Source organism: Chelonia mydas, chromosome 3 (genome assembly GCF_015237465.2).
Source record: "Chelonia mydas isolate rCheMyd1 chromosome 3, rCheMyd1.pri.v2, whole genome shotgun sequence".
Lineage (NCBI taxonomy): Eukaryota > Metazoa > Chordata > Testudines > Cheloniidae > Chelonia > Chelonia mydas.
The window spans coordinates 47,534,644-47,558,887 of NC_057851.1; the positions used below are offsets into that span (position 1 = coordinate 47,534,644).

Sequence of the window (24,244 nt, forward strand, 5' to 3'; positions counted from 1 at the left end):
CCTGATCCAATGCTTAACTATTTTGATAGACATTTATTTTTCCTAATATCTAATGTAAATTTTCCTTGCTACAAATGTCACTGGTTATCTATTGTCCTGACCTCAGTGGACACGGAGAAAAATTGAACATTGCCCATTTTATCACATCCTTTTACATTCCCTTTTAAACTAAAGAGTATGGATAATTGATCCTTGGGAGTGCTGACAAAATGGTAGATGAGAAAGGGGAAACAATGGAATAGTGATGCTATATCTTAGCTATGCAAGTTTGTCAAAAGCAAGATAACAGCAAATGATTTTTCAATACATTTTAATAAAATCATAAAAACAATCTGTATTAAAAAGCCCTGAAATGTATATTTACAGAACATAATCAGTACTGAAAAATCCATCCAAAGCTCAAACCTAGGAAAGAATCTCTTGTTTGTTTGGTATTAGAATCTCATTTTTGTTTAACTTTAGAAAAACAAATTAGCATAGAAAAAAAATTGCTGAGGTTTGACAGACACCGAACTTGATGCTCCCCTAGCATGCACCAGCAGAGACAACTGCAGAAAGAGAAGCTTGACATACAGTGGAAGGAAGATACCACAGCATAAAAAGTGCTCCTTCATTGTTCCCAAGCCTGCAAAGCCCTCTGCACTACAATCACGTGGGTGAGGCTGTAATGAGATTGTGTGGAGATAAACGGTGAAGGAAGCCTGAGGAGCAGATGCTCTACACAGCATGTTCCCCTGGAATAAGAGATTAAAATTTATGGCAAATTGCAATGCATATTTAATGCTGTTCAGACCAATTCCAGCGATCTTTGACTCACCCCTCAAACCTTCTCCTCCTCCTGTCTCCACTTCTCTCTCTGCACAAGATCTTGCTTATTTCTTTCAAGAGAAAATTGACAAAATACAAAATGCAACATGACCTGCTGCCTGCCCTTGGTTCCCCTGCCCTGTTTTAGCTCTTTCCATCTTTTCCTTGGTCACAGACACAGAAGTTTCTCATCTGCTCTCCTTCTCTAGCCTCTCCATTTGCTCCAGTGACCCCATCCCCTCGCATCTGCTGATCTCCCTTGTACCCACAGTGATCCCCACCTCTTACTCATCTCCTTAACTTCTCACTCACCTCTGCCAAACATGGATTAGTCTCTCCCATTTTAAAAAAAACAACCAAACCTTGACCCCACTTGCCTGTCTATCTGTCTCCCCATCCTCCTTCTTACTTTCCTCTCTAAGGTTATTGAATGCACTATTTACAATTGTGTATAGTTCCTCTCCTCCAATTCCATCCTAGATCTTCTCCATTCTAGCTTCTGCCCCTTCCACTCTACTGGAACTGTTCTTGCCAAAGTCTCTAATGACTTCTTCTAATGACTAGCCAAATCTCAGAACCGTACTGCATTCTCATCCTCCTTGACCCGTTAGCTGCCTTCAACACAGTCAACCATGTTCCTCTTAAAATCTTGTCCTCCCTCTGCCCTCTCCTGATTCTCCTCCTACCTCTCTAATTGTTCCTTCAGCATGTCCTTTGGAGGATGCTCCTTCTCTTCCCTCCAGCTTTCTGTGGGGCTTCCACAAGTATCTGAACTTGGTTCCCTTTTCTTCTCCCTCTACATCTTATCACTGGGTAATCTAATCCACAAACACAAATTCAACTACCATCTCTTTGTGGCTGATTCAGAGATCTACCTCTCTACTTCAGACCTGTCTCCTGCCTAAACAAAAATCTCATTCTGTTTCTCTGACATCTCCTCGTAGATATTTAGCTGCCAGCTCAGGATCTACACGGCTGAAACAGAACTCAATCTTCTTCCCAAACCCTCTGAGGTAACTTCTTTCTTGATCATTGTGGACTACACCACCATCCTGCCCATGACTCAGACCTGTAACCTGGGTATCATCCTCGATATGGACTTCTCTCTAGATCTTCATGTCCAGAGTATGCCTAAGTATCACAGATACTTTCTGCATGACATCTCTAAGATATGGCCATTTCTATTCACCCACACAGCTAAAACTCTCATGCAGCCTCTCATCATCTCACATTTTGATTATCACAAACACTTTTTCTCTTTCCTCGATAAATGCAGTCTTGTGATATCCATTCAAAATGCTGCTGCAAAGATAATTTTCCTAGCCTGTCACATCAAATTTCTCTCTGCACCTTTTTACTGGCTTCCCCTTTATTGTATCAAACATAAGCTACTTTGTTTTCACTTGCAAGGTCCTGCCCAACGTATTCCTACCCTATACCAATCATCTTTCATTCAGTATTCAAAAGCTGACTCTTGCCTCAGATCAATCCATGATGCCAGCCTCTGTTATCCACTTGTTAAATTTTCATACAAGCAACTTTGTGCTTTCTCCCATGCAGCCCCTAATGCTTGGACAAAGCTCCATGTAAACCTCTGCAAAACTAACTCATCTTCCTCCTTCAAACCCCTCTTTAAAAATCTAATTTGCTCTGAGGCCTACAAAAAACTTGAGTTTGCTCAGACTGCTGGTGCACTGAAAGAGACCACTGCTTATCATCTCATTCTTTCCTTGAACTCCTCCATCTGTTGGTATCTGTCTGTTGTCTCTTGTCTTATACTTAGATTGGGGCTGGGACTTTATTCTGTGTACCGCACCTACCACAATGGAGTCTGGTCCATTATTGGGACTCCTAAGCACTATGATAATACAAATGAAAAAGAACAACAACAGTACGACATGAACTCAGAGTTGGTAGGAATGCTCAGTGGTGGTAGCTGACTCTCACTAGGTTTCTCTCACAAGAGAAAGAAGGTCTCTAGGAGCAATATAGGGATTTCTCAGTGCTACCAATATGATTTTCTTCACAGATCCTTTCTTTCTGGGATATGGCATCTGTATCATTGCCCCATGTACAAAGCCTCAAAACCTTCCCCCATATGAAGCATGAGTTCAGAATTGTGCAAGATGACATTTTCAGAGTGACCTGACTCCTATGCACGCTTCTTACAAATTATACAATGAAAGGAGTACATTTAGGCCCATGTCCTTAATTTGTCCTTTTTACTTAGGTACTCTTGAAGTCTCACATTAAGGTGTGATGTGTTGTGTTATGTCATGTGTTGCAATAATTAGGACTAAGAGAATGAGATCAATACAGAGCCTCAGCAAGTGTGTTAATGTTTTACTTGACGACTGACTTCAGAATTTATAATAACCCTCTGCCAAAGCTGGATAAAAAATTAACATAGATGACTATTTTGTAGTCAGTTTCAGACTTACATACAACAGAATAACAGATTTTGTTCTGAGATGTCAAAGGAGGAAAAAGACCTTTTACTTTGACAAAATTTTAATATGGTTTTGTGGCAAGTACAATATCCAGATTGCAGTCAGGAACTGATTAGCTCTTGCAGATTCTGAATTAGTAGTACATTTGACCAGTCTAGACTAGAACAGCATAGGAATAAGAAAAAATCTGACCAATTATAGGTTGCTGTAACAGTTTAAAGTGCATATTTTGATTTTGCTTACAATGAGTCTAGGATTAAAAGACACTGGAACAAATTTTCTGCTGAATTACACTCTAAGCAATCCAATTGACTTCTACAGGCTGTGAGCTAAGTACACAAATATTCATTGCCTCATGAAATCAGTCACAGTGCACAATATAACCCACAATGTTGGAACATTTCCCCCTTTACCTCCCACCATTGAATTTGATAGTTTTCCTGAACATTTAATTCTTAAATCCTACTTCCAAACACATATGATCCTGCACCACATCCTTAATTTAACATGTTTTATATGGATTACAAATAAACCTTAATGATTTACCTACCTTGTTTTCCAATTACTAAGATCTGGGCATTAAATACAAATTATAAAATGGCTACTAAAAACTCTAGATCCCCATAAACTGATGGAATATCTGTTCCATATAGTTCCTCATAATGAGACATAGAATATAACCACATAACTTCATGGGAAGATCAGTATAATGTTCTTTAGTATTCTGAACCCCCCAAATATGAGCGTTAAATGTTGTAGAGGAAAATTTATTCCATTATGAAATAACTGGAATAAAACTTTTATATTATTGTCTGAAGATTCTGTGCCATTTCAAACTTCCCAATTAGAATACATTTTTATTAATGGAAGTTATACATGCAACTCACCCACACTTAAAAGAAAGAACAGATCTCTTATTCTATATGTTGGCACTATTTCAAATGGAAAAGACTACTTCAACTGTATTACACCTCCTTCAATAAATATTTTGCTTTATGTCTTTATGCAAAACATACTCATATTTCATCAAAAAGCAAGGGAAAAGGTGAAATATGCTTCTATATTTGGAGGCCTGTTCTCCCTTTTCTAAACAAAATGTTGGTCCTGTATTCTGAGTTTGTGTGAGTGTACATGGGAATTTATAATGATCATTATTATGATAAACACAACAAAACCCACATTCATGTTATTTGACTGAGATAAAATGAAGGGTTACATTTATAAAGCATTGCAGAAACTTTAACTGTAGATCTCTAATTAAATCATATCTATAAAACCAAGTACACTATTTTAAAATGTACCCAGAAATGTTTTGCTTATGAAGAACAGAAATGCAGGCTCTTTTGCAACAAAAGTAGCTGAATTAACACAGACGTATCAAAAAGATCCACTACTTCCCTGATAATTTCATTTTCATTAGGGAAATAGTAATTTTTTGATACTGCTATTTTAATTTCCATTAAGCTGAAAAAGCCATCACCTTCAAGCCCTTCCTCAAAATGTAACTTGGCTGTAATTCACACATGAAACCTGATAATAGCTAGAATTACACATATCCTATTATATTTGCTATCCAGTCTCCTCCACACAGCCCTCTTATTTGTTTCATTCATCAATTATGGTTTTTTTCAGCGCAGAGGCTGTTATTTATTATATCTTTGTATAATGTCTAGTGCCACAGGGCCCTACTTAGTTTGGGCCTTTGGGTGCTGATGCAACATAAATGTTAAATGACAGTAATTGTTCTTAAAGTGTGTCTTGAAATGTTGTGGACAATACTGAATTCATAAAAGGAGAAAGTCAATGTAAATCAAAGGACTGTAATTTAGCTCCCCAGCTTGTAATTGTAAAGAGGATGAGTTCAAGGGACATAATATAAAAGTTGGAGGTGGAGGGATATATAAGAAGAAAAGAAATCTATACTATTGTAAAAAGAATTTTTACATGATTTTTTGTCAAGGTAAAACATCTCTAACTATGGGCCGGCTTTTGTGCTACTGGCTTTTAATTAGTGTCTGTCTTTTTAATTATGCTGTTGAAGATTTATATAGCCCTGGATAGTAAAATGAAACAAAGGGAATCAAGGATCTAAAAGTTCATCTGGAAGACATAGTCATTCTTTGCAATAAGGAACAATTTGATGAAAGTGTGTCTCTAAAAGCAACCTGCAAAGAATAAAATACTATAATACCCCATAGAAGCTGGCTAGTACAATGGGAGTTGATTCTAATAGAAATGCTGTTAAAAATGTTAAAACCAACATGGCCAGATTAAATTCTCCAAGCATTGAGCAAAATTCCCTCAACCTGCAGCTGATCATGGAAAGGAAGGAGCTAAGGTGGTTGTTCCATGCCAGCCATTTGATAATCTCGGGTCTTAACATTTGGACTCCTGATGGTGGACTACCACTTTTAGAGCTACCATTAATGCAATGGTCAAAGATGAGGTCCTAGGAGAGCTGGTAAGAAAATAAAATAATAATAATTAATAATATAGTTACTTTAATTGTGAAATTTCATTTCTATTTTTATTGAAATACCACATTCATCTGCATTTTCTGAGCAGCTTAGATTTTTTTAAAATCGACAGACTTCTGGATTCTCTGTTTGTGTTTTCTCTGCATCATGGACTCTTTTCCTATTGGTTATTTCAGTAAACATACACCTCCTTTAAAAATATTTCCCCACAAATTAGGGTGTCCAAGGAACTTTGAAGAGCAAAATCAAGTGACTGAGGACACTGAAGAGAGGGAAAAGTGATAAGGCAACACCCTCCCTGTTATTTAACTCAACTGTCTCCCCCTCTTCCCTTCCCCTCAAAATTCTTCCTAAGAGCTAGTGTATTAAACGTTACATCCTCCTGGGACAGAGTTCCAATGCTTTTTGGTACCGCCAACCTCAAGCATTCAACCGTCATGAGTCCAGCCCCTCCGCCCCTCCAATCATGAGCTTTTAAAAATAATACTGTATGCATCTTCTCAATTGTCCCATGATATAATAGCCTTTAGGGGTCATATTATCAGCCTTTTCCTTGCAATCATGGGGGGCATTTTTTTAAAATAAAAGCTGAACTTTTCATGTAATCACAAGAATTCAGGATTTGGGGCTTTAAGAAAAGCATCAGCTATCATAAAACTTATGATAAAACTGCAAGAGTTGGCAACACTGTTTTTTTCTAATATTTATGCTGAAACTTGTGCCAACGGTTCTGGGTAAATATTAAACTTGGGGGAGGGGCTATTTCCTGACTGATAAAGAAACTTGGTATCACTGAGATCAGTTTGTGAATCTAAACTAAAACTAAACTAAAACTAAAAATGAGATCCGTGTGAAAAAGTTGCCAGTTTAGTGACTCCTGCTACCTATCAAAAGCTGGTAGAATGCAAACCTTTTTGGGTATATGATAAAGAACCTTTTACTTAAATAATTTAGTCAGCACCCCCTTTATAATGTAGCACAATGGAACCAAATACATCATAAAATATCAGGGTTGGAAGGGACCTCAGGAGGTCATCTAGTCCAGCCCCCTGCTCAAAGCAGGACCAATTCCCAATTTTTGCCCCAGATTCCTAAATGGCCCCCTCCAGGATTGAACTCACAACCCTGGGTTTAGGAGGCCAATGCTCAAACCATTGTCCCCTCTTTCATTTTGAGCTACTCTTCTAAAAAATGCCATCAGCTTAGCTAGACAAGAGTTATTCTTCCGATCCAAGTTATTGATTACTTAGTTTCCAGTATTTTTCCAAGTATGTAATCTTTTCACTTCTTAAAAGGTAAAAGTTGAAGTCCCCAATCTATAATTAGCCTTTTAGCTTTCCTTTTATAACAAATATCGACCTTCATCCAATCCCTGGGAACTTTTCCTTGCTTGAGTGACATATCAAACTCTCCTGCTTCCATATATGTCAACAAGGGCCTCTCTTCATTTCTGGTTACAGCAATACTGCCAGTTCATACTCGGTTTCCTCTGCAATTCTAATATCCTTTCACACCCACCAATCACTGCCTACTGCTCCCTCTACTCACTTGCTTAAAAAGGGTTCCAAACACACAAATCACCTGGAGATGCTTAACATAGCAAGAGTTGCTGTGACAGCTGGACGGATAGCTGTCAGGCTCCCAGGAGAGTAACATATAAAAGGAAGAGGATGCTAAGAAAATAAAATCATCATCTTCTCGAGTGGAGTTGTGCTTCTGTGACAGAACAAGGGCAGGAAACCCCAGCCTTCAGAATAAATTCTGTGGCTCTGGTGAGTGACCACGAAAGTTATTTACATGAAGGTATGAGTTTATGAAATCTGAGAAGATACAAACATTATTCAATACAAAATAACAACATTTTATAGAATAAATGTAATATTAAAGACAATAAATTATTTATACTTAGTACATATTTTCCCCTAGCTTGTTCACACATTTTATAAATTACTGCTTACACAAAGCGGAAACAATGAACAAATCCAGTTTTCACACAATGGTGAAATCCTGGCTTTATTGAAATCAAAGGAAAAACTCCCACTCACTTGAATGGGGCCAGGACTTCCCCCAAATTGAACAATCTTGCAGCTGATATTGTGCACTATACACATGGCCAAATTTTTCAAACCTTTTATGGTACAAAGGAGCACATGTACAAAGCAAGGCTTAAATGCTATACTTTTTATATGAATGCTACAGCAAAATGAGAATAGGAATTGACATAACAAAAATTAAATGCTACTAAATGGAAAAACATCTGCATTATGTACACAGCAGATTTGAGACGTGCTTCATTTAATGAAGTGGATGCAGTAATTTACTAATTAGAAAAATTGCACACTAGGATGAACTTAATGTTATTTCAAAGGGAAGTTTTTGTCTTTCTTCAAAATAAAGCATAAAAAGTAAGGAGTGATTATGGATGGGCAAATGGATTTTTGATGTATTTGAAGAAAATGCATACATATGGAAGTTAGGGGAAAACATTCTTAGAACTAAATGGTCCATCTCTGCTCTAATCCCTTGTTCTCCTTACACATATGCACATATTGCCATAGGGATAATGTCTGTAATAAAATGTGGTCTACACTACAAAATAGTTTGAGAACTCTTGGTCAATTGTATGAAATACACCTGGTCTTTTCACTGTATATATATTGGTGATGCTTATTTGTGCAATAAAAAAAAAATTGATGTTGTGACAAAGTCAGGCCAGACAGCTGCAAGAGGGTCCTGGAAGGTAGATATATTAGCCCTAGAATGTTAAAGGCCTTTTTTCCTGCAAGCTGATAAGCCATTATTTCAGGCCAATTAGGGATACGTGAATCTAATTAAGGGCTGGCTGAGGCTTTTAAAAACCCTCCTCTGGGGAGAGCAAGGGAGGAGACAGGCAGGCAAGCAAGCAAGCAAGCTAGCTAGCTAGCTAGCGGAAGTAGGGAAATAGGCTGTTGCAGGCTGAGAGCCTGTTCTCCTTGCAATAGGGGAAACAACCAAACCTGAGTGCCTACTAGGGGAAGGACTGACACCCCAGAGCAACCAACCGGGCAACACCTTGCCCCAGCGAGGGGGGCAGCAAAAGGTACCCCCCAGGTTTTTTTTATGAGACTGTTTCCTTTTTGTTTGGTGGAGGATCACCCCTTAGGCTGAACTCAGGCCTACCCTGAAAATATGACCAAGGGAGCAGAGAAGAGGGAAGGCAAACTCTGCCTGAGTCGGGTTGATTATCCCAGGCCCGCCATCGCCAGAGGGGGAAACACTAAGTCTAGTAAGAGGAAAAGGGGTGCCTTGCCACAATGTATTCTATACAAAAAGACTTGTGTACTTTGCTGATCTTCTGCTGCTGTTTTAACAATAAAATGTGGAAGGTACTGATCTACCAAACCTTATAAAAACGTAGACAGCTACAACAAAGGGTTCCAACGGCATCTTCCCCTTAGCTTGTGAGAACACCCATTCAATAAGAAGAGAGTGAGCTGTGTGTGTGTCTGCAGATGGGAAGAGTAACGGGCTGAGGAATCTACAGTATTACTCGCTATTTCAATTGAATTAAACACACTCAAGAAGGGAAACTATTACTTGGCAAGAAAAATGATAGTCTGTGCATTTTATTTGAAATGGTTAAAAAAGTGTTCCATATAAGTCAACTGGGTATATCAATAGTATAGGACTGAAAGATTTCTGTGATTTGAAGAAGGGTATGAAGATCTTGTTATGGGACTTTGTGATAATCTCCCCTTAGCCATTAAAAAATAAATTCTTGTCATTGTGTGCAATGTGCTGCCTTCCATAAGAGGTAAAATGTGCCATTCAGAAATATTTTTATGAGCCCCAGAAATAAGACATCTCTGGAAAGGAATGACTGAAGTACACATAGATCGAAAGTGAATGAGCCAGAGACAACAGTTGCTCCATTACAGGGATTGCCTGGAATGTCATCAGGGGCATTGCCAACATTCCTGCCTCATTTTGGGCACTCTTGTAGTATATAGTATTTTAAACTAAGAACCTGTCCCCCATATGCGGTATATCTGATTTGCAGAACAAGGCTGGACTTCAGAAAGTGAACACATCATCTATAGTTCTTCCTATACATAGTGGTGCTGTTGGGGACACTGGGGCATGGCCACTAGGTAACTCGAGGGGATGGAAGACCACGAGTGTCGATGAAGCCCCCTCGCACTAGGCCCAGGTGTCCTTGGCCCCCCCTCCCGCCTGGAGGCACTCACAGCAGCTCTGCGTACTAGGCCCAAGTGTCCTTGGCCCCCCTGCCTGGAGGCACACACAGCAGTTCTGCTGAGAATCTGCAACAATATGCTGCAGAGTCAGACTGCCTGAAACTAAGCAAGGCCAAACAGGGCAGATATGGAAGAACAATGCTGAATAAAGCAGCTTTATGTATAGTTTAACAAATGATACAGAGAACCAGGGAACTAGCTGGGAACTGGATTGGCTGGCTATATGGATACTTGGGGCAGCTTGCTATTGGATAAGTATGCTGGGAAAAAGGATGTATAAAAGCCTGTGTAACTTCCTGCTCTGTGTACAGGATTTGAGATTCAAATCTCCCTGTACCTATTTGAAGCTTCAAATAAACTTTTCTGCTTCTCCACCCCGTTGTGATTATTGGGTGTAGCACACCGGGTAACGAACCAACTCAAGCTGTTGTTCAGCCTCTTGGCACTGGGTGCCGGCAACAGCTTTTGGCGTCCCTGGGTGGGCCAGAGGCTGCAATTTAGCCTTGCCCGGACCCCTCCTGGAGGTCGAGGATTGCGGTGAGAACCGACGCCCAGTGCGCACCGGTGAGTTCACCGGGGCCTCGGAGGAGACGCGATTTGATCGACCCCGGAGGGCACAACGGTGCAACGCACGCATATAGTGGAAAAGCAGTTGTGGACGGCGGTAAAGAACCGGTCCCTTAGACATGGGGGAGAAACAGCTGCAGGCCACGGTGAAGAACCGGTCCCTTGGATAAGGTAGGAACCTTTTAAAATCCGGATTGTATGCTCTGTTGGAACCTGGGGACGCCCAGAGTTACCCTGTAGGTATGGGACAGGGACAGAGCTCAGGGGTTAGGGCACGGTGTACGCCCCTAGAGTGCATTCTAGCAAACTGGAAGGTATTTGGTGCGGATCCGATGACTAAGAGCCAATTAAAATGATTCTGTACAGTTGACTGGCCTCAATATCAACTAGAGGACCAGGAGTGGTGGCCACCAGGAGGGTCAATTAATTACAACACGATCCTCCAATTAGTTTTGTTTTGTCAGTGAATGGGTAAATGGAATGAACATATGTATGTGCATTTGTTTCTGACTTTATGTACTAGACCAGATATTTTACAGCACTGTAATCTGACTCCGACTGGTTCGGTAGCAGCTAATGTTAGTCCCCAGACCCCCACCCCCACTGTAATGGCAGAGCCGGTGTCCCCTTCGGCCCCTACACCCACACCTTGTAAGTCCCCCGAGCAGACCCCAGGTGGGATCCAAATGATGAAAGGGATATGACCCGCCTTACCTCCTATAAGGAGTTGCTTTTGCATGGACTCCGTCACTCGGCTGTCCGACATAATAATTGGGCAAAGCCATATGAAGTAATGCAGGATTTAAAAGAAAGCCCAGGGGCCTTTCTACAGCGTATTCGGGACACCATTCTACAGAACACTAATGCAGACCTCGATGATCAGGCAACTGAGTCAATTATTAAGGGAATTTTTACGAGCAGAGCAGCCCCTGATATTAAGAGAAAGTTACAAAAAAAGGAGGATTTAATGGGCATGACCATGGCACAAATCTTAGAGACTGCAAACCGAGCTTATAGTCTGAGAGAGACAGAGAAGGAGAGAAAGCAAGTGAGATTGATGGTAACAGCGGTACAGGCCGGCACTAAGAGAAGTGGCCGGGGAGGAAGGGGCCGTGGACGCGACCGTCCGGGCCCGCAGGAGAGACGACTGGGTCTCAACCAGTGTGCCCTGTGTTGACAGGAGGGACACTGGAAAAATGAGTGCCCAAAGAGGAAAGAAAAGGGGGGTTCCCCTATGATGGCGATGGCGGAGCAGGAATAGGGGTGTCAGGGGAGATGGACCACCCTACCCCCGGAACCCCGAGTAAAGATGCGGGTGGGAAGCTCAGAAATAGATTTTTTAGTGGACTCTGAAGCGGCCCGAACTGCCGTAAATCAGCCTCTTCAGTTGCCAGTAGCAGATTCCCTTACTGTGGTGGGAGCCACAGGCAGGGACACCAAGTGCCCAGTGTATGCCCTAGCAGAATGCGCTTTGGGAAGCAGGACTATATCCCACAAGCTGGTATCCCTCCCTGAGTGTCCAATGCCTCTGCTGGGACGGGATCTGCTTTGTCGCCTCGGTGCCACCCTGCATTTTACTGAGGACGAAATAACCCTTACCTTACCCCCTGAGAATGCATGGATCATGACCCTTGCAGTTGAGCCCTCAGCCATGCAAGCCCCAGAATGGAGCCCGTGGGAAAACCAAGTGTACCCCCTCGTGTGGGCATCAGGGATTCCAGGAAAGGCCACCCACCAGACCCCCCATTACTATTCAGCTCATACCAGGGAAAGGCCCAGTGCAAGTAAAACAGTATCCAATCAAGAGGGAAGCCAGAGAAGGTTTACAGGAAACTATAGATCGATTCCTAATGTATGGTATTCTCTGGGAATGTCAGTCTGCCTGGAATACTCCCATTCTACCCATACAGAAGCCTGATGGCACGTATCGGCTGGTACAGGACCTAAGGGCAGTCAATGAATGGGTTAAGACTCTGCACCCTCTTGTCCCTAACCCGTATACCTTATTGGCTTCTATAGGGGGACAGTATACCCATTTTTCAGTCCTTGATCTGAAAGATGCTTTCTTTACCATCCCAGTTGCCACCCCGTCACAGGAGATCTTCTCCTTCGAGTGGGAGGACCGAAAAAAGGGTTAAAAAGCAACTTTGCTGGACAGTGTTGGCCCAGGGATTTAAAAACTCCCCCACCTCTTTGGCCAGGCTCTGGCCAGGGACCTAGAGGAGTGGGATAATGAGGAGGCTCTCCTTCTGCAGTATGTAGATGATTTGTTAATTGCCACTGTGGGCCAAACCCCCTGCCTTAAAGCCACCATGTGCCTCCTGAATTTTACTGGACTCCGGGGATATCGGGTAGCACGGAGTAAGGCTCAAATTGCCCTCCCAGAGGTACGGTACCTCGGGTTTCAAATACGGCAAGGGGAGCGTCAGCTTTCAAGCAAAAGAAAGGAAGCTATCTGTCAAGTTCCTCTCCAAGTAATTGTAAGTGGCTCAGGGCATTTCTGGGTATGGCAGGCTTTTGCAGGATATGGATCCCAGAGTTTGGACTGTGGGCTAAACCCCTGTACGACTGTGTAAAAGAAGCAGATCATGGTCCCTTCTGTTGGACCCCAGAGGCTGACAGGGCATTTAAAATCCTGAAAAGAAAACTGATGGAAGCCCCGGCTCTGGGCCTGCCGGATCTCCCTAAGCCGTTTCAGTTGTATGTACATGAACGAAGGGGGGTGGCCCTAGGAGTGCTCACACAGCTGTTAGGAGCATGGAAACGTCCCGTGGCTTATTTTTCTAAGCAACTGGATCAGGTTGCAAAGGGTTGGCCGGCATGTTTACGAGCGGTCGCAGATACTGCCCTAGTGCTTGAGGAAGCCGAGAAGCTAACATTGGGAGGGGTTATGCAAATCTATACTCCCCATATGGTCCGAGCCTTATTGGATGCAAAGGGAGGGCTTTGGCTCACCCAGGCTCAGATTGCTCGGTATCAGACTAAGCTGTTAGAGAACTCTGAAGTCACCTTACAGCCTTGCCCCTCCCCAGCCACTCTCTTGCCAGAAACAGAGGAACAGAAACATGACTGTTTAAAGATCATAGATGTCCAGTACTCCAGCCGTCCGGATTTAAAGGATGTACCTCTCCCAAATGCAGATTATGAGTGGTACACTGATGGTAGCAGTACTGTAATAGATGGACAAAGGAGGGCGGGCTATGCTATTGTGACCCTTCATGACACCGTGGAAGCTGAAGGTTTGCCTGCTGGGACCTCTGCCCAGCTTGCCAAACTGATAGCCCTGACCTGTGCACTTAAACTGTCAAAAGGAAAGCGGGTCAACATTTTTACTGATTCAAAGTATTCTTTTGGTGTGCTGCATGCTCATGCTGGCCTATGAAAGCAAAGGGGAATGCTGACAGCCCAAGGCTCCCCAGTCAAGTACGGGCCCCAAATCATCCGGCTCCTAGAAGCCGTACAACTTCCCTCGGAAGTGGCGGTGGTACACTGTAAAGCCCATCAAAGGGAGGATCAAGATGTGGCCAGAGGTAATGCCCGGGCAGATAGAGAGGCTAAGCATGCTGCCACCCTGCCATCCCCTCAGACTGAGAACGCCCATATGCATGCCCTTATCCCATCAGTAGGGGAGCTTCCAACCCCTCAGTACTCTGGGGAGGAGAGACAGCTAACTGACAAACTCGGTCTCCGGGAAAAGGAGGGATGGCTCCATTCCCCAGAAGGAAAGGTCCTCTTACCAAAGGGCCTAATCCGGCCAGTGCTGCAGAAACTACATCAAACCACTCATGCTGGCAGGGAAGCACTTATCCAACTAATGGGAAAATACTTTATCACTTCCGGACTCCGACCCCTGGCTGCCCAGGTACAAGCGGACTGCTTAGTCTGCCAAAAGAATAACCCCCGACCGGGACATCCTGTGCCACCAGCTGCCCTAGAACCCACTCCGGGCCCCGGACGAGTGTGGCAAATAGACTTTACTGAGTTTCCCCGGACCCAAGGGTTCAAATATCTCCTTGTTATAGTGAATCGGTTCAGCGGATGGCCAGAAGCCTTCCCATGCCGTAACTGCACTGCCAGAACAGTGGCCCTCAAGTTTGTTAAGGAGATCATTCCTCGCTCTAGGCTCCCCCTGTGGATGGAATCTGACAACGGGACACACTTCACGTCAAAAATCATTCAAAGCATCTCACATGCCTTACAGATCCCCTGGAAACTCCATACGCCCTGGAGACCCCAAGCCAGTGGTGTAGTGGAGCGTACCAATCAGACCCTTAAACGGCATCTCTCAAAAGTGTGCCAAGAAGCCTCACTGCGATGGCCTGATGCTTTGCCCCTCATCCTACTCCGTATCCGTGTTTTCCCAAAGGGTAGATTAGGGCTCAGTCCCTTTGAAGTTATGTTTGGAAGGGCATGGCCTATGAATGGCACCCCGGTTCTGTCAGGGGAATGGGAGCTGGGTAATGGTTTTTTGTTACAGTATATGTGTTCCCTGTCTGCTGTTCTCTTGTCTCTTCACAGGTATACCAAGGATTCCCAGCCTCTCCCCTTGGACACTCCCGTCCACTCCTTACAGACTGGTGACTCTGTGCTTGTTCGCACCTGGAAAGACGAGCCTCTCCAGGAAAAGTGGAAAGGACCATATACCGTCCTGCTGGTCTCCCATACAGCGGCAAAGATCGAGGGACACAAGAACTGGATCCATCACTCTCGTCTGAAGGCAGTACCCGCCCCCTCGTCAGCAGAACAGTGGACCGTCCAACCTGCTGACTCCTCATCTAGTGACGATCTTGGGCTAAAGCTAATGTTTAAAAGACACAAATAGCGGGCACCTTAATGCTAAAATGGGCCCACCCAGGTACTGGAGACCCTGGGTTGGGAAGACTCTGGTGATAATTAATTGGGTAACATTGTTATTCTCTGTATTGGTATTTCCAAATTGTGCATATCGGGAGCATAACTCCTTTGTTTCGCTTGTGCACCATGTTGCTACTTTAACAAATCAGACTGATTGCTGGGTATGTGCTCCAACTCCACTGTCCCCCAAAATGGGAATGCCCCTTGACATGCTGCCCCTGACCCTAGCAGAATTAGCCGCCACCAAAGAGCAGGAAAGAACGGACTCGCCGTTCTGGAATAAGACCTCTTTACAGCAGGCCACCTATCAGGACCAGGAGTATTCAGTTGCAGTACTCACTAAGGAAGTGTTATGTTTTACCCAAAACCAATCTGATCACTATGGGCGTCCTGTGGGAAAAAGCTCCTGTGTTATTACACAGTGGGCTGATGGGTATTGGATAAAGACCAACAGGGGAGGGCAGCAGTGTGGGTGTAAAGGTTCCTCCTGTTTTAGGGAAACTCTTACAAATAATCTTACCACAAAAAACGGGTTTGGAAATATAACTTGCCGTCCAGTTAACATCTCCAACGTAGCAAGCCAATGGTGGGTTTGTAGTGGTCCCTATGGCGAGTGTAATTTGAACGGCACAATTAGAAATGCCCCCACTTGTACCCAGTCAGGAGGATGGGATGCCCCCCTATGGGCATATGAACTGTTTGAAAAAGCAGCCTTAAATATCCCAGGAATCCCCTTAAGAAACAGTCCTTACTGGGCCCTACAGGGTCACTATTTTGTATGTGGCCGAAAGGCTTACAAGGTGCTGCCAGCCAACTGGACAGGTAGCTGTTATATAGCTCATGGAGTTCCTCATCTTTCTATAAATGCCACACTGCCCAAAGGAAAGATTAGAAATGCCCGAGACACCTCTGTTGAGTCACGAGAAAAGACCCTGCGGCGACTGACTACGGCATTGGAGGGCAATATGAAGAATTCCCTCACAACCGAGAAGCTGGTAGGGTGCTCTGTCCTGGGAATAGCGCCATTGGTTTCCGGGCCAGCCATGGCATGCATAGGCCGCTATACTGTAAGGCTGCAAATGGTACTTGAGAAAGTTGCCTTAGAGTTAGAGGACTCGGTTACTGATTTAGGGTCAGCAGTAAAAACATTAAATAAAGAGGTACAGCAGCTCAGGACGTTTTCCCTCCAAAACAGGCTGGCTTTGGACTATCTCTTGGCATCCCAAGGAGGGGTTTGTGCCCTTGTCAGGCCCCAATGTTGTGTAAGGTAAATGATAGCAGTTATAAGATCTATAAAAAGGTGGTACAGGCTGAGGCCCATGCCCAAGCCGGAGCACAGGTTGCCTATACTGCCCCCGAGAACGATTGGTTGCAAACCTTGTTTTCACGCTGGGGTTTGTCGTCTTGCCTTGGTGGTTTATTTAGCCTGCTATTGAAAATTTTCTTTCCTGTATTGCTCGTATTACTGGTATTATGCTGTGCAGTATCATGTGTTAGGGCCCTTTTGCAAAAGTTAATAAGTCATTCTCTTCAGGGCTATCACAAAGTGCTTATGCAAAGTCCTATTGTAAAGAAATAAGTAGCCCAAGTGAGAAAACTCATAGCCAAGGTTGTTGAGTGTTCTCAAAGGGGGGAGTTGTTGGGGACACTGGGGCATGGCCACTAGGTAACTCGAGGGGATGGAAGACCACGAGTGTCGATGAAGCCCCCTCGCACTAGGCCCAGGTGTCCTTGGCCCCCCCTGCCGCCTGGAGGCACTCACAGCAGCTCTGCGTACTAGGCCCAAGTGTCCTTGGCCCCCCTGCCTGGAGGCACACACAGCAGTTCTGCTGAGAATCTGCAACAATATGCTGCAGAGTCAGACTGCCTGAAACTAAGCAAGGCCAAACAGGGCAGATATGGAAGAACAATGCTGAATAAAGCAGCTTTATGTATAGTTTAACAAATGATACAGAGAACCAGGGAACTAGCTGGGAACTGGATTGGCTGGCTATATGGATACTTGGGGCAGCTTGCTATTGGATAAGTATGCTGGGAAAAAGGATGTATAAAAGCCTGTGTAACTTCCTGCTCTGTGTACAGGATTTGAGATTCAAATCTCCCTGTACCTATTTGAAGCTTCAAATAAACTTTTCTGCTTCTCCACCCCGTTGTGATTATTGGGTGTAGCACACCGGGTAACGAACCAACTCAAGCTGTTGTTCAGCCTCTTGGCACTGGGTGCCGGCAACAGCGCCACCAGAAGCAAAGCCATATTTAAACATGGCACTTGCTTGCAGGACGCTAACAAGGTTTTTTTGCCAAAAAATCCTTGGATGAACCGAGTTATATGCTGGCTTCACAAAAAAACGAAAACAAAAAAAACCCCTCTTTATTTATCTAGAGCATACTGTTTATAAAAGTGTAAAGTTAGCGCCCTCATGGCCAATATGGAGTCTGCTCTGCAGGCAGCTCTGGCCAAGAGAAGGTGTGCACAGAAATGCAGCAGGGAAAGTCCCTCCCACCCCAGAGGCACCTGTTCCAAACCCCCCAGAGTGAACACACACACACACACACACACACACAGAAAGTACAATGGATATAGCAAAGGGAGATATTTATTTACAGAAGGATGAGATGAGAAAAACAACAAGGGAAAATATAGGAGGAGCAGTAGAACAGGGTTGCATCCAAACCAAGGCCCCACAGGCCCAGTGGTAGCACAATCTGAAAGGGCAGACACCGAGCAATGTGTCTGCACACAGAGTTCAGGAGGCCTGAGCAAATTTCCAGTTCAGTGCTGAGTCTTGGGTGCTCCTGGTTGTCTTCAGGGCCAGTAAACTTTCCCCAACAAACCCCTCCGGTGCCCTCTTCTGCCACTCTCTGCAAAGCCACACAGAGCGATAACCTCCCCACTTAACTAGCTACAGCCCCCCCTCCTTATTCCCAATGCAGAGTCACAAGCCCCAGTACTCACGGCGCCATGCAGCTCTGGGCAGCTGTGATACTGGGTCCAGCTCCGGCCTGTCCTTCTCAGGCAATTCCCCCCGGCACAGTGCTCCTCCTGGCTCCTGTCCTGGGGTGTCCCTTATCGGCCCCCTGTCTCTCCCCAGCTTCAGGCAGGTTCTCTGCTGCTTCACTTTGCAAGGGCCTGCAGGCTACAGCCCTTCTCTCTCTCTCCCTGGCTCCATAGCCCCACCTGGAGTTTCCCTCCTTTCTTTCACTGCTCCCCCTCCCACCTTAGGAAAAAGATTTAAAGGGTCCATGCTCTCTAAATCCCAAGGGGTTCAGACTAAGTTAACTCCTATACTAGTCTATACCTAGGACCTCAGTAAGTGAAGGCATATCTTGAAGGGGAAAGTGAGTGATGATATAAGAGACAGCTGCACACACAAGTTAGGTACCAATCAATATTTAACTATAAAATCCAGAGAAAAGTAACAAGCAAACAAATGAACAACACGTTATTCACCTACAGTAGATAAGTAGTTAGCAACACTCATAGAACATACATGCTTAAAATAGCCATCCCATGTCTAACCCAAAAACTTTCTGAGGTACAAGGAAGCTCCCAATAAAATATAAGGACTTAAGTAAGACAATCGCAAGTTTAAAAGTTGTCTGTTTTCCCTTCCATTTTTCCATGACTCCTGGCTGTCCCTCTATTATTTCCATGCCACTTTTTTTCTTTTCTCGTTCTTATCTAGTGTTTTAAATTATTATTTTATGTCTTTTTCTTGCCTCTCTTTTCTTTTTCTTTGCAAAGAAACGTGTTTTCCTCTTATTCTTCATTGTCTCTTGCAATTACATTCCTTTCGGTTGCCCAACATCCCTCTTTGCTCTTTCCTATATTAACATACTCTAAGGGTATGTCTACACAGCAATTAAACACACACAGCTGACTCAGGCTCATGGAGCTCAGGCTACAGGGCTTTAAAATTGAGGTGTAGATGTTTGGGATCAAGCTGGAATTATCCTAATATAGACTACGGCTGGATTTAGGCTCTTTACAACTCAAACTCACGTAATCTGTAATTTACATTCCTCCCTTACACATCAGCTCCAAGTTTGTCCCACTGAGTCAAACTAAGGCTTGGCCTACACTCGCAATTTATGTTGGTATAACTACATTGCTCAGGAGTGTGGATTTTCTGTATCCCTGAGCAATTCAGTAAACCAACCTTAATCCCAGTGTAGTCAATGCTATGTCAACGGGAGGGCTTCTCCCATTGACATAGCTCCCATCTCTTGGGGAGGTGGAGCATCTACACTGACTGGAGAAGCCCTCCCGTCGGCATGGGTAGCATCGTCACTAAAGTTCTACAGTGGCACAGTTTAATCAGTGCAACTGCACTACTGCAGCCTTTTAAGTAAAGACAAGCCCTAAAAGACTAAGGGAGTTGTGAGTTATACTAACTTCCATGCCTATGGACTAGAAGAAAGGAGTGGTGCAGAAAAAGCAGCTAACAGGAGGCCATAAGAACGTGTAAATTAAAGACTTCTGTTTAAATTTAGCTAGGAAACAGTTGTGAGAAGGTGTAAATTAGGCCTTGTCTACACAGGGATTGAAATAATCAAACTGGGTGTAATTCACACCTTCAATTATTTTGGTGAAAGTCTGTGTGTTGATACTTTAATTTCAGAATAAAAGTATTTTATTTCAGTGTGCTGTGAGTTACACATAAATAGAATACTTTTGTTCTGAAATGAGAGCATCAACGATCACAGACTTGCAACAAAATAACTAATGTTCTGAATTACAACCAATTTAGTTATTTTGGTTTCAAGTCCTTACAGTAAATTAGATTCTCTTACATATCAGATCTATGAGTAGGTGAGTGCAAGATGCTACCCAACACATCACCTCTGATTTTGGCCATCACTCTTTATCAGCAGAGGCATTTTGACATCTTCTCCTTAGAAAGAGTTAAAGAGTTAAATCTTTCCAGAATGTAATGTTACTTGAAATATAATATAAAATCTTTGTAAACACACCTCTTTGCATTTTGACACATTTAAGTTGCAGAGCTAAACAAAGTTGCAAGTTCAAAACCCAGTACTATCACTTTAGTATTTCAGCTGGCTTGTCTAAGTTGGAAACTTTAGGCTCAAGGATCCTTCCTTGCTTAAAGGAAAATAGGTTTGTGCCCTTACCTGACATAATAATATTAGATAGTTATCATGAATCATGATCTCTGATGTTTTTTCTGCTGTCTCCAAGCAGCAACTTCAGGAATCAAATGATAGACACATGAGTGCAGATAAATTTATAACACTCATTCTGCATCTTGAAGAGCTGTTTAGATACTAGAAGCCTGTTGTGTGTTCAGTTTAATTTTAATCACCTCTAGCCATCTGCTTCTGAAACTGACTTTAGCTGGTCTATTTCTGTTATACTCTGGATAGTGATGCTCAACCTGTTTATCTAGAGCTGTGTTGTAGCGCTTTATGATCCCATACGCAGTATAAAATAGGGCTTCAGTGGTGCAGACGCCTTGACAGGGGCAAATTGCATCCAAAAACCTGATTTGTTGATTGGCAGCCCTAATTAAATATCTGGGGCATATTTAGGTAACATTCAATGTATTTTCTTCCCCACAATCTGGTCAGGTATTTTGATCCAAAGTTTTGTGCCCCCCGGGCACACCCAGCAGACATGTATAGCTCTCCCCCTTCTTTTCAGATCCCCTCCAACAGTGCTCATTAGGAATTTTAAGTTTGTAATAGTTTATCAGTGATTGCTGATCACTAAAATAATTTTCTCGTAGAATACAGCACATAGAAGAAGCAGATCTATCTGGCCAAATAATATACCATTTGATTTACATTTTTGTATGGCATATCCTTTTCCCATCTTCCCAGAAAGGTAGGTTTCACTCTAATGAAGGGCTCTGATAAATGCACAAAATTATGCCCTTGTTGCCCAATTTACACATTGTATGTTTTCTAGAATAACATAGTGTTGGAATCTCTGATGAGTTAACATACTATCTAAGCAGTACAGACATTTATAAAAGGTAATCCTGGGCTGCCAAACTTAGCTCCAGTTTGATGATAACTCATTAATACTTTATTTTTACATATTTGACCTATTTAATGAATCCTTGAATCTTCCCAATCTTGAAACTTCCTGGCTTCTGCTGTGGATTGCATTCCAAATTCTTGCTAAGCAATCAATTCTAATGTTTCAGTGTGTAGGCTGAGCTCTAGTTTGGGTGTCAGGAAGAAATATCCGCTAATCTCTATGCACAGCACTACAGAACTGGCTAGCAACGATTTGGAAAATTTTCACTTCCCCAAATGTAACTGATGATGGTTACTACCAAAGAAAGGACACTGGATCAAACTGACCAATAGTCTGATCCAAACTGGCAAATCCTATGTTTCTAGAAAGAAGATAACAGATAGATGCAAAATACATGAAGATTTAAGAACTATACATTCTGAAGACAATGTTGGCAGGAAATCAATAACAGAAATTTCAGAGTCTATTTTATATTAATGAAAAAAATTCCTTACCTACAGTACAGATAATTTGTTTGACTGCTCAAAACATCCAGAAATATTTTATAATTTACATTTCTCATTAACATAACAAGTTAATTAAAGCAAATGAAGGTTAATTTAATCAGACACCGGTACTGTATTTGAATAGATTATTGCATTTATCTATTAAATAGTTTGTCTTTTATTCTTCTATCCTCATTAAACAGTATTCTGAATAATTAGAATATCAGAAATAGCTTTTATAAAGATACAGTATTACTATATTCTTATTAAGAATTTCAGGTCACCTACAGCATTTATACAAAATGTTACAAATCTAGGCAAACTATCTCAGGCTATGAAGCAAGAAAGTAATTCTTTATATCACTGTGTGCGTTTCTAAGGTCTTTACCATTTAGATGATTACATTATCTCAGTTTTATATTCACTATTCGGGAGGTAAATGTCATCTTGAATCATTGAATCTCAATTTTTTACACCTTTCCTTTTGGTTGATAGGCTTTTTACCCATTGTAATTTATTACTATTACTGATGAAAGTATAAAACTAAAAAACTGAGAGTGTAATCAAGGCTAATGGTGAACCAAATACCATGTGATAATAAATTAGCAAGAAAAAATGCTTTAGAGACAAATTGAGAGGTTTACCATTTCAGGTTGAATACTGTTACAACAACTGTTTATGTAAAATACAAGTCTGTACAAAGAAAATCACATTCTCTTCTTTTATGTAAAAATACAACATGTCTTGGCTCTTTATTATACAGAGCTATGGAGAGGCATTTTCAGCTTAAGAACCTACACTTCTGGTGAACGTAAGGTAATTGTGGGCTCTTTCATGACATAAATTTTCATTTATCATGACATATAATGGGGAAGAGACCAAACTACTAAATTAGAATAAGCTGTGACCAAAGCTGAATGAATTTTACAGGAAGGCATGTATATTGTTAAAGTCACTGCCCGTATTTATCCCATAACTGTTCCGTTAAATTAGTATAACAAATGAAGAAGCTGCAGTGCATTTGAGCTGACTTTTCACAATTATTGGCCTTGCCTTTATATTCTTGCTGTGAAGTTATATTCTGTTCTCAATTTGGTCATTAAGTTTATACAACAAATAGGACAAATACTGCAGTCTTTATAAACAAGAAACTCCTTTGGCAAATCAATGAAACTTTTCCCTGATTAAGAACCTGATCCAAATGTAAAGACTTCCTTTGATTTCAATGGCTTTTGAATAAGGCCACAAGTTACAGTTTGGACCAGACTGCCTAATTACAGCAAAATCCAAGAATAAAACTGTCATCTGACTTTTAAATATCCTGAAGCCCTGCACAGTGTTTCTAAAGTCAAGAAACAAAATAATTAAGCATATGGTTTGTCCACTTCTCTGCGGTGAAACACTAACACTATATTAAATTAGATACAGTACCTTGGGATACTGTTTGACAGGAATCAGTACTCTTTCTGACAGCTTTATGTTTTTGTTGCTGATGACATCAAGGTATTTCTTTTCTTCATCTTCCTTTTTCCCATCAGAACCCTGAAATTTTTCAATTTCTGAAAAAATTTAAAAAAAAGAAAGCAATCAGTGAGGTGATATTTGTCATCCTCAGAAATTCTACTACACATAATATGACTTTTTCTTGTATTTATAAAAATATGATGTAATTCAACAAAAATCCAAAGAGTTGTAAATTTTGAGTTGTGTCTGGTCTTACTTAAGTCAATTTACAACTGGTTGGTTTTTTGTCCAATTACATCATATTTTTATAATCCTGCACCATTAACTCCAGTGAAACTAGGATTTGATACAAAGAGTGGCATTTAGGAAGGGAGGTTTAAAAGCACTCAGCATTGTTTAATTCTGCTCCCACTGATGTGGACGGTGGAACCCTACTGATTTCAATGGGGGGAAGAAATAGGCCAGTGCTGAACATTTTTTAAAAGCTCACCTTTAAACCTTTACCAAAGATTCCATTTAGTCAGCCCAATCTGAGAAGAGAAGCACTTTGGCTATGCATGATGGACCTCTGTAAATGAGACCTGCCACAGTCAGTAAGATTCAGTTTGCAATTGTTTAGCTTACAGTGAAAGCATTCAAGAATGAAAGAATCATCTTGTCATTACTCTACTGATATTTTCCATGCAAGCGTAATTTTCATGGAGGTCATAAATGAAATTCAGGTCACTTTTCCAAATGAGATCACTTTCTTGTGTGTGTGTGCATGCAGACATCTGTGTTTATTTTTTAAAGTGGTTACTGTTAAAACAAACAGTTTTAATCTGCTGATCATGCCAATAATAAAATATCCTGTTGGCTTTTTAATTTAGATCTCATGAAAAACTGGGATTAATAAGCTATT

General features: G+C 42.1%; 1 protein-coding gene across 4 annotated transcripts in view; it reads right to left on the bottom strand.

Annotated features, from left to right (window-relative positions):
- KHDRBS2 (KH RNA binding domain containing, signal transduction associated 2) overlaps positions 1-24,244 on the bottom strand; it is a 621,327-nt gene that overhangs the window by 462,247 nt on the left and 134,836 nt on the right. For all 4 annotated transcript variants that reach the window (XR_006289433.1, XR_006289434.1, XM_007059891.4 and 1 more), the window contains exon 2: positions 23,311-23,438. Coding sequence is in view for 2 of the 4 variants with exons in the window: in XM_007059891.4 (XP_007059953.1) it covers positions 23,311-23,438 (128 nt within the window). In the remaining 2 variants the exon portion in view is untranslated. The remainder of the gene's footprint in view (positions 1-23,310; positions 23,439-24,244) is intronic.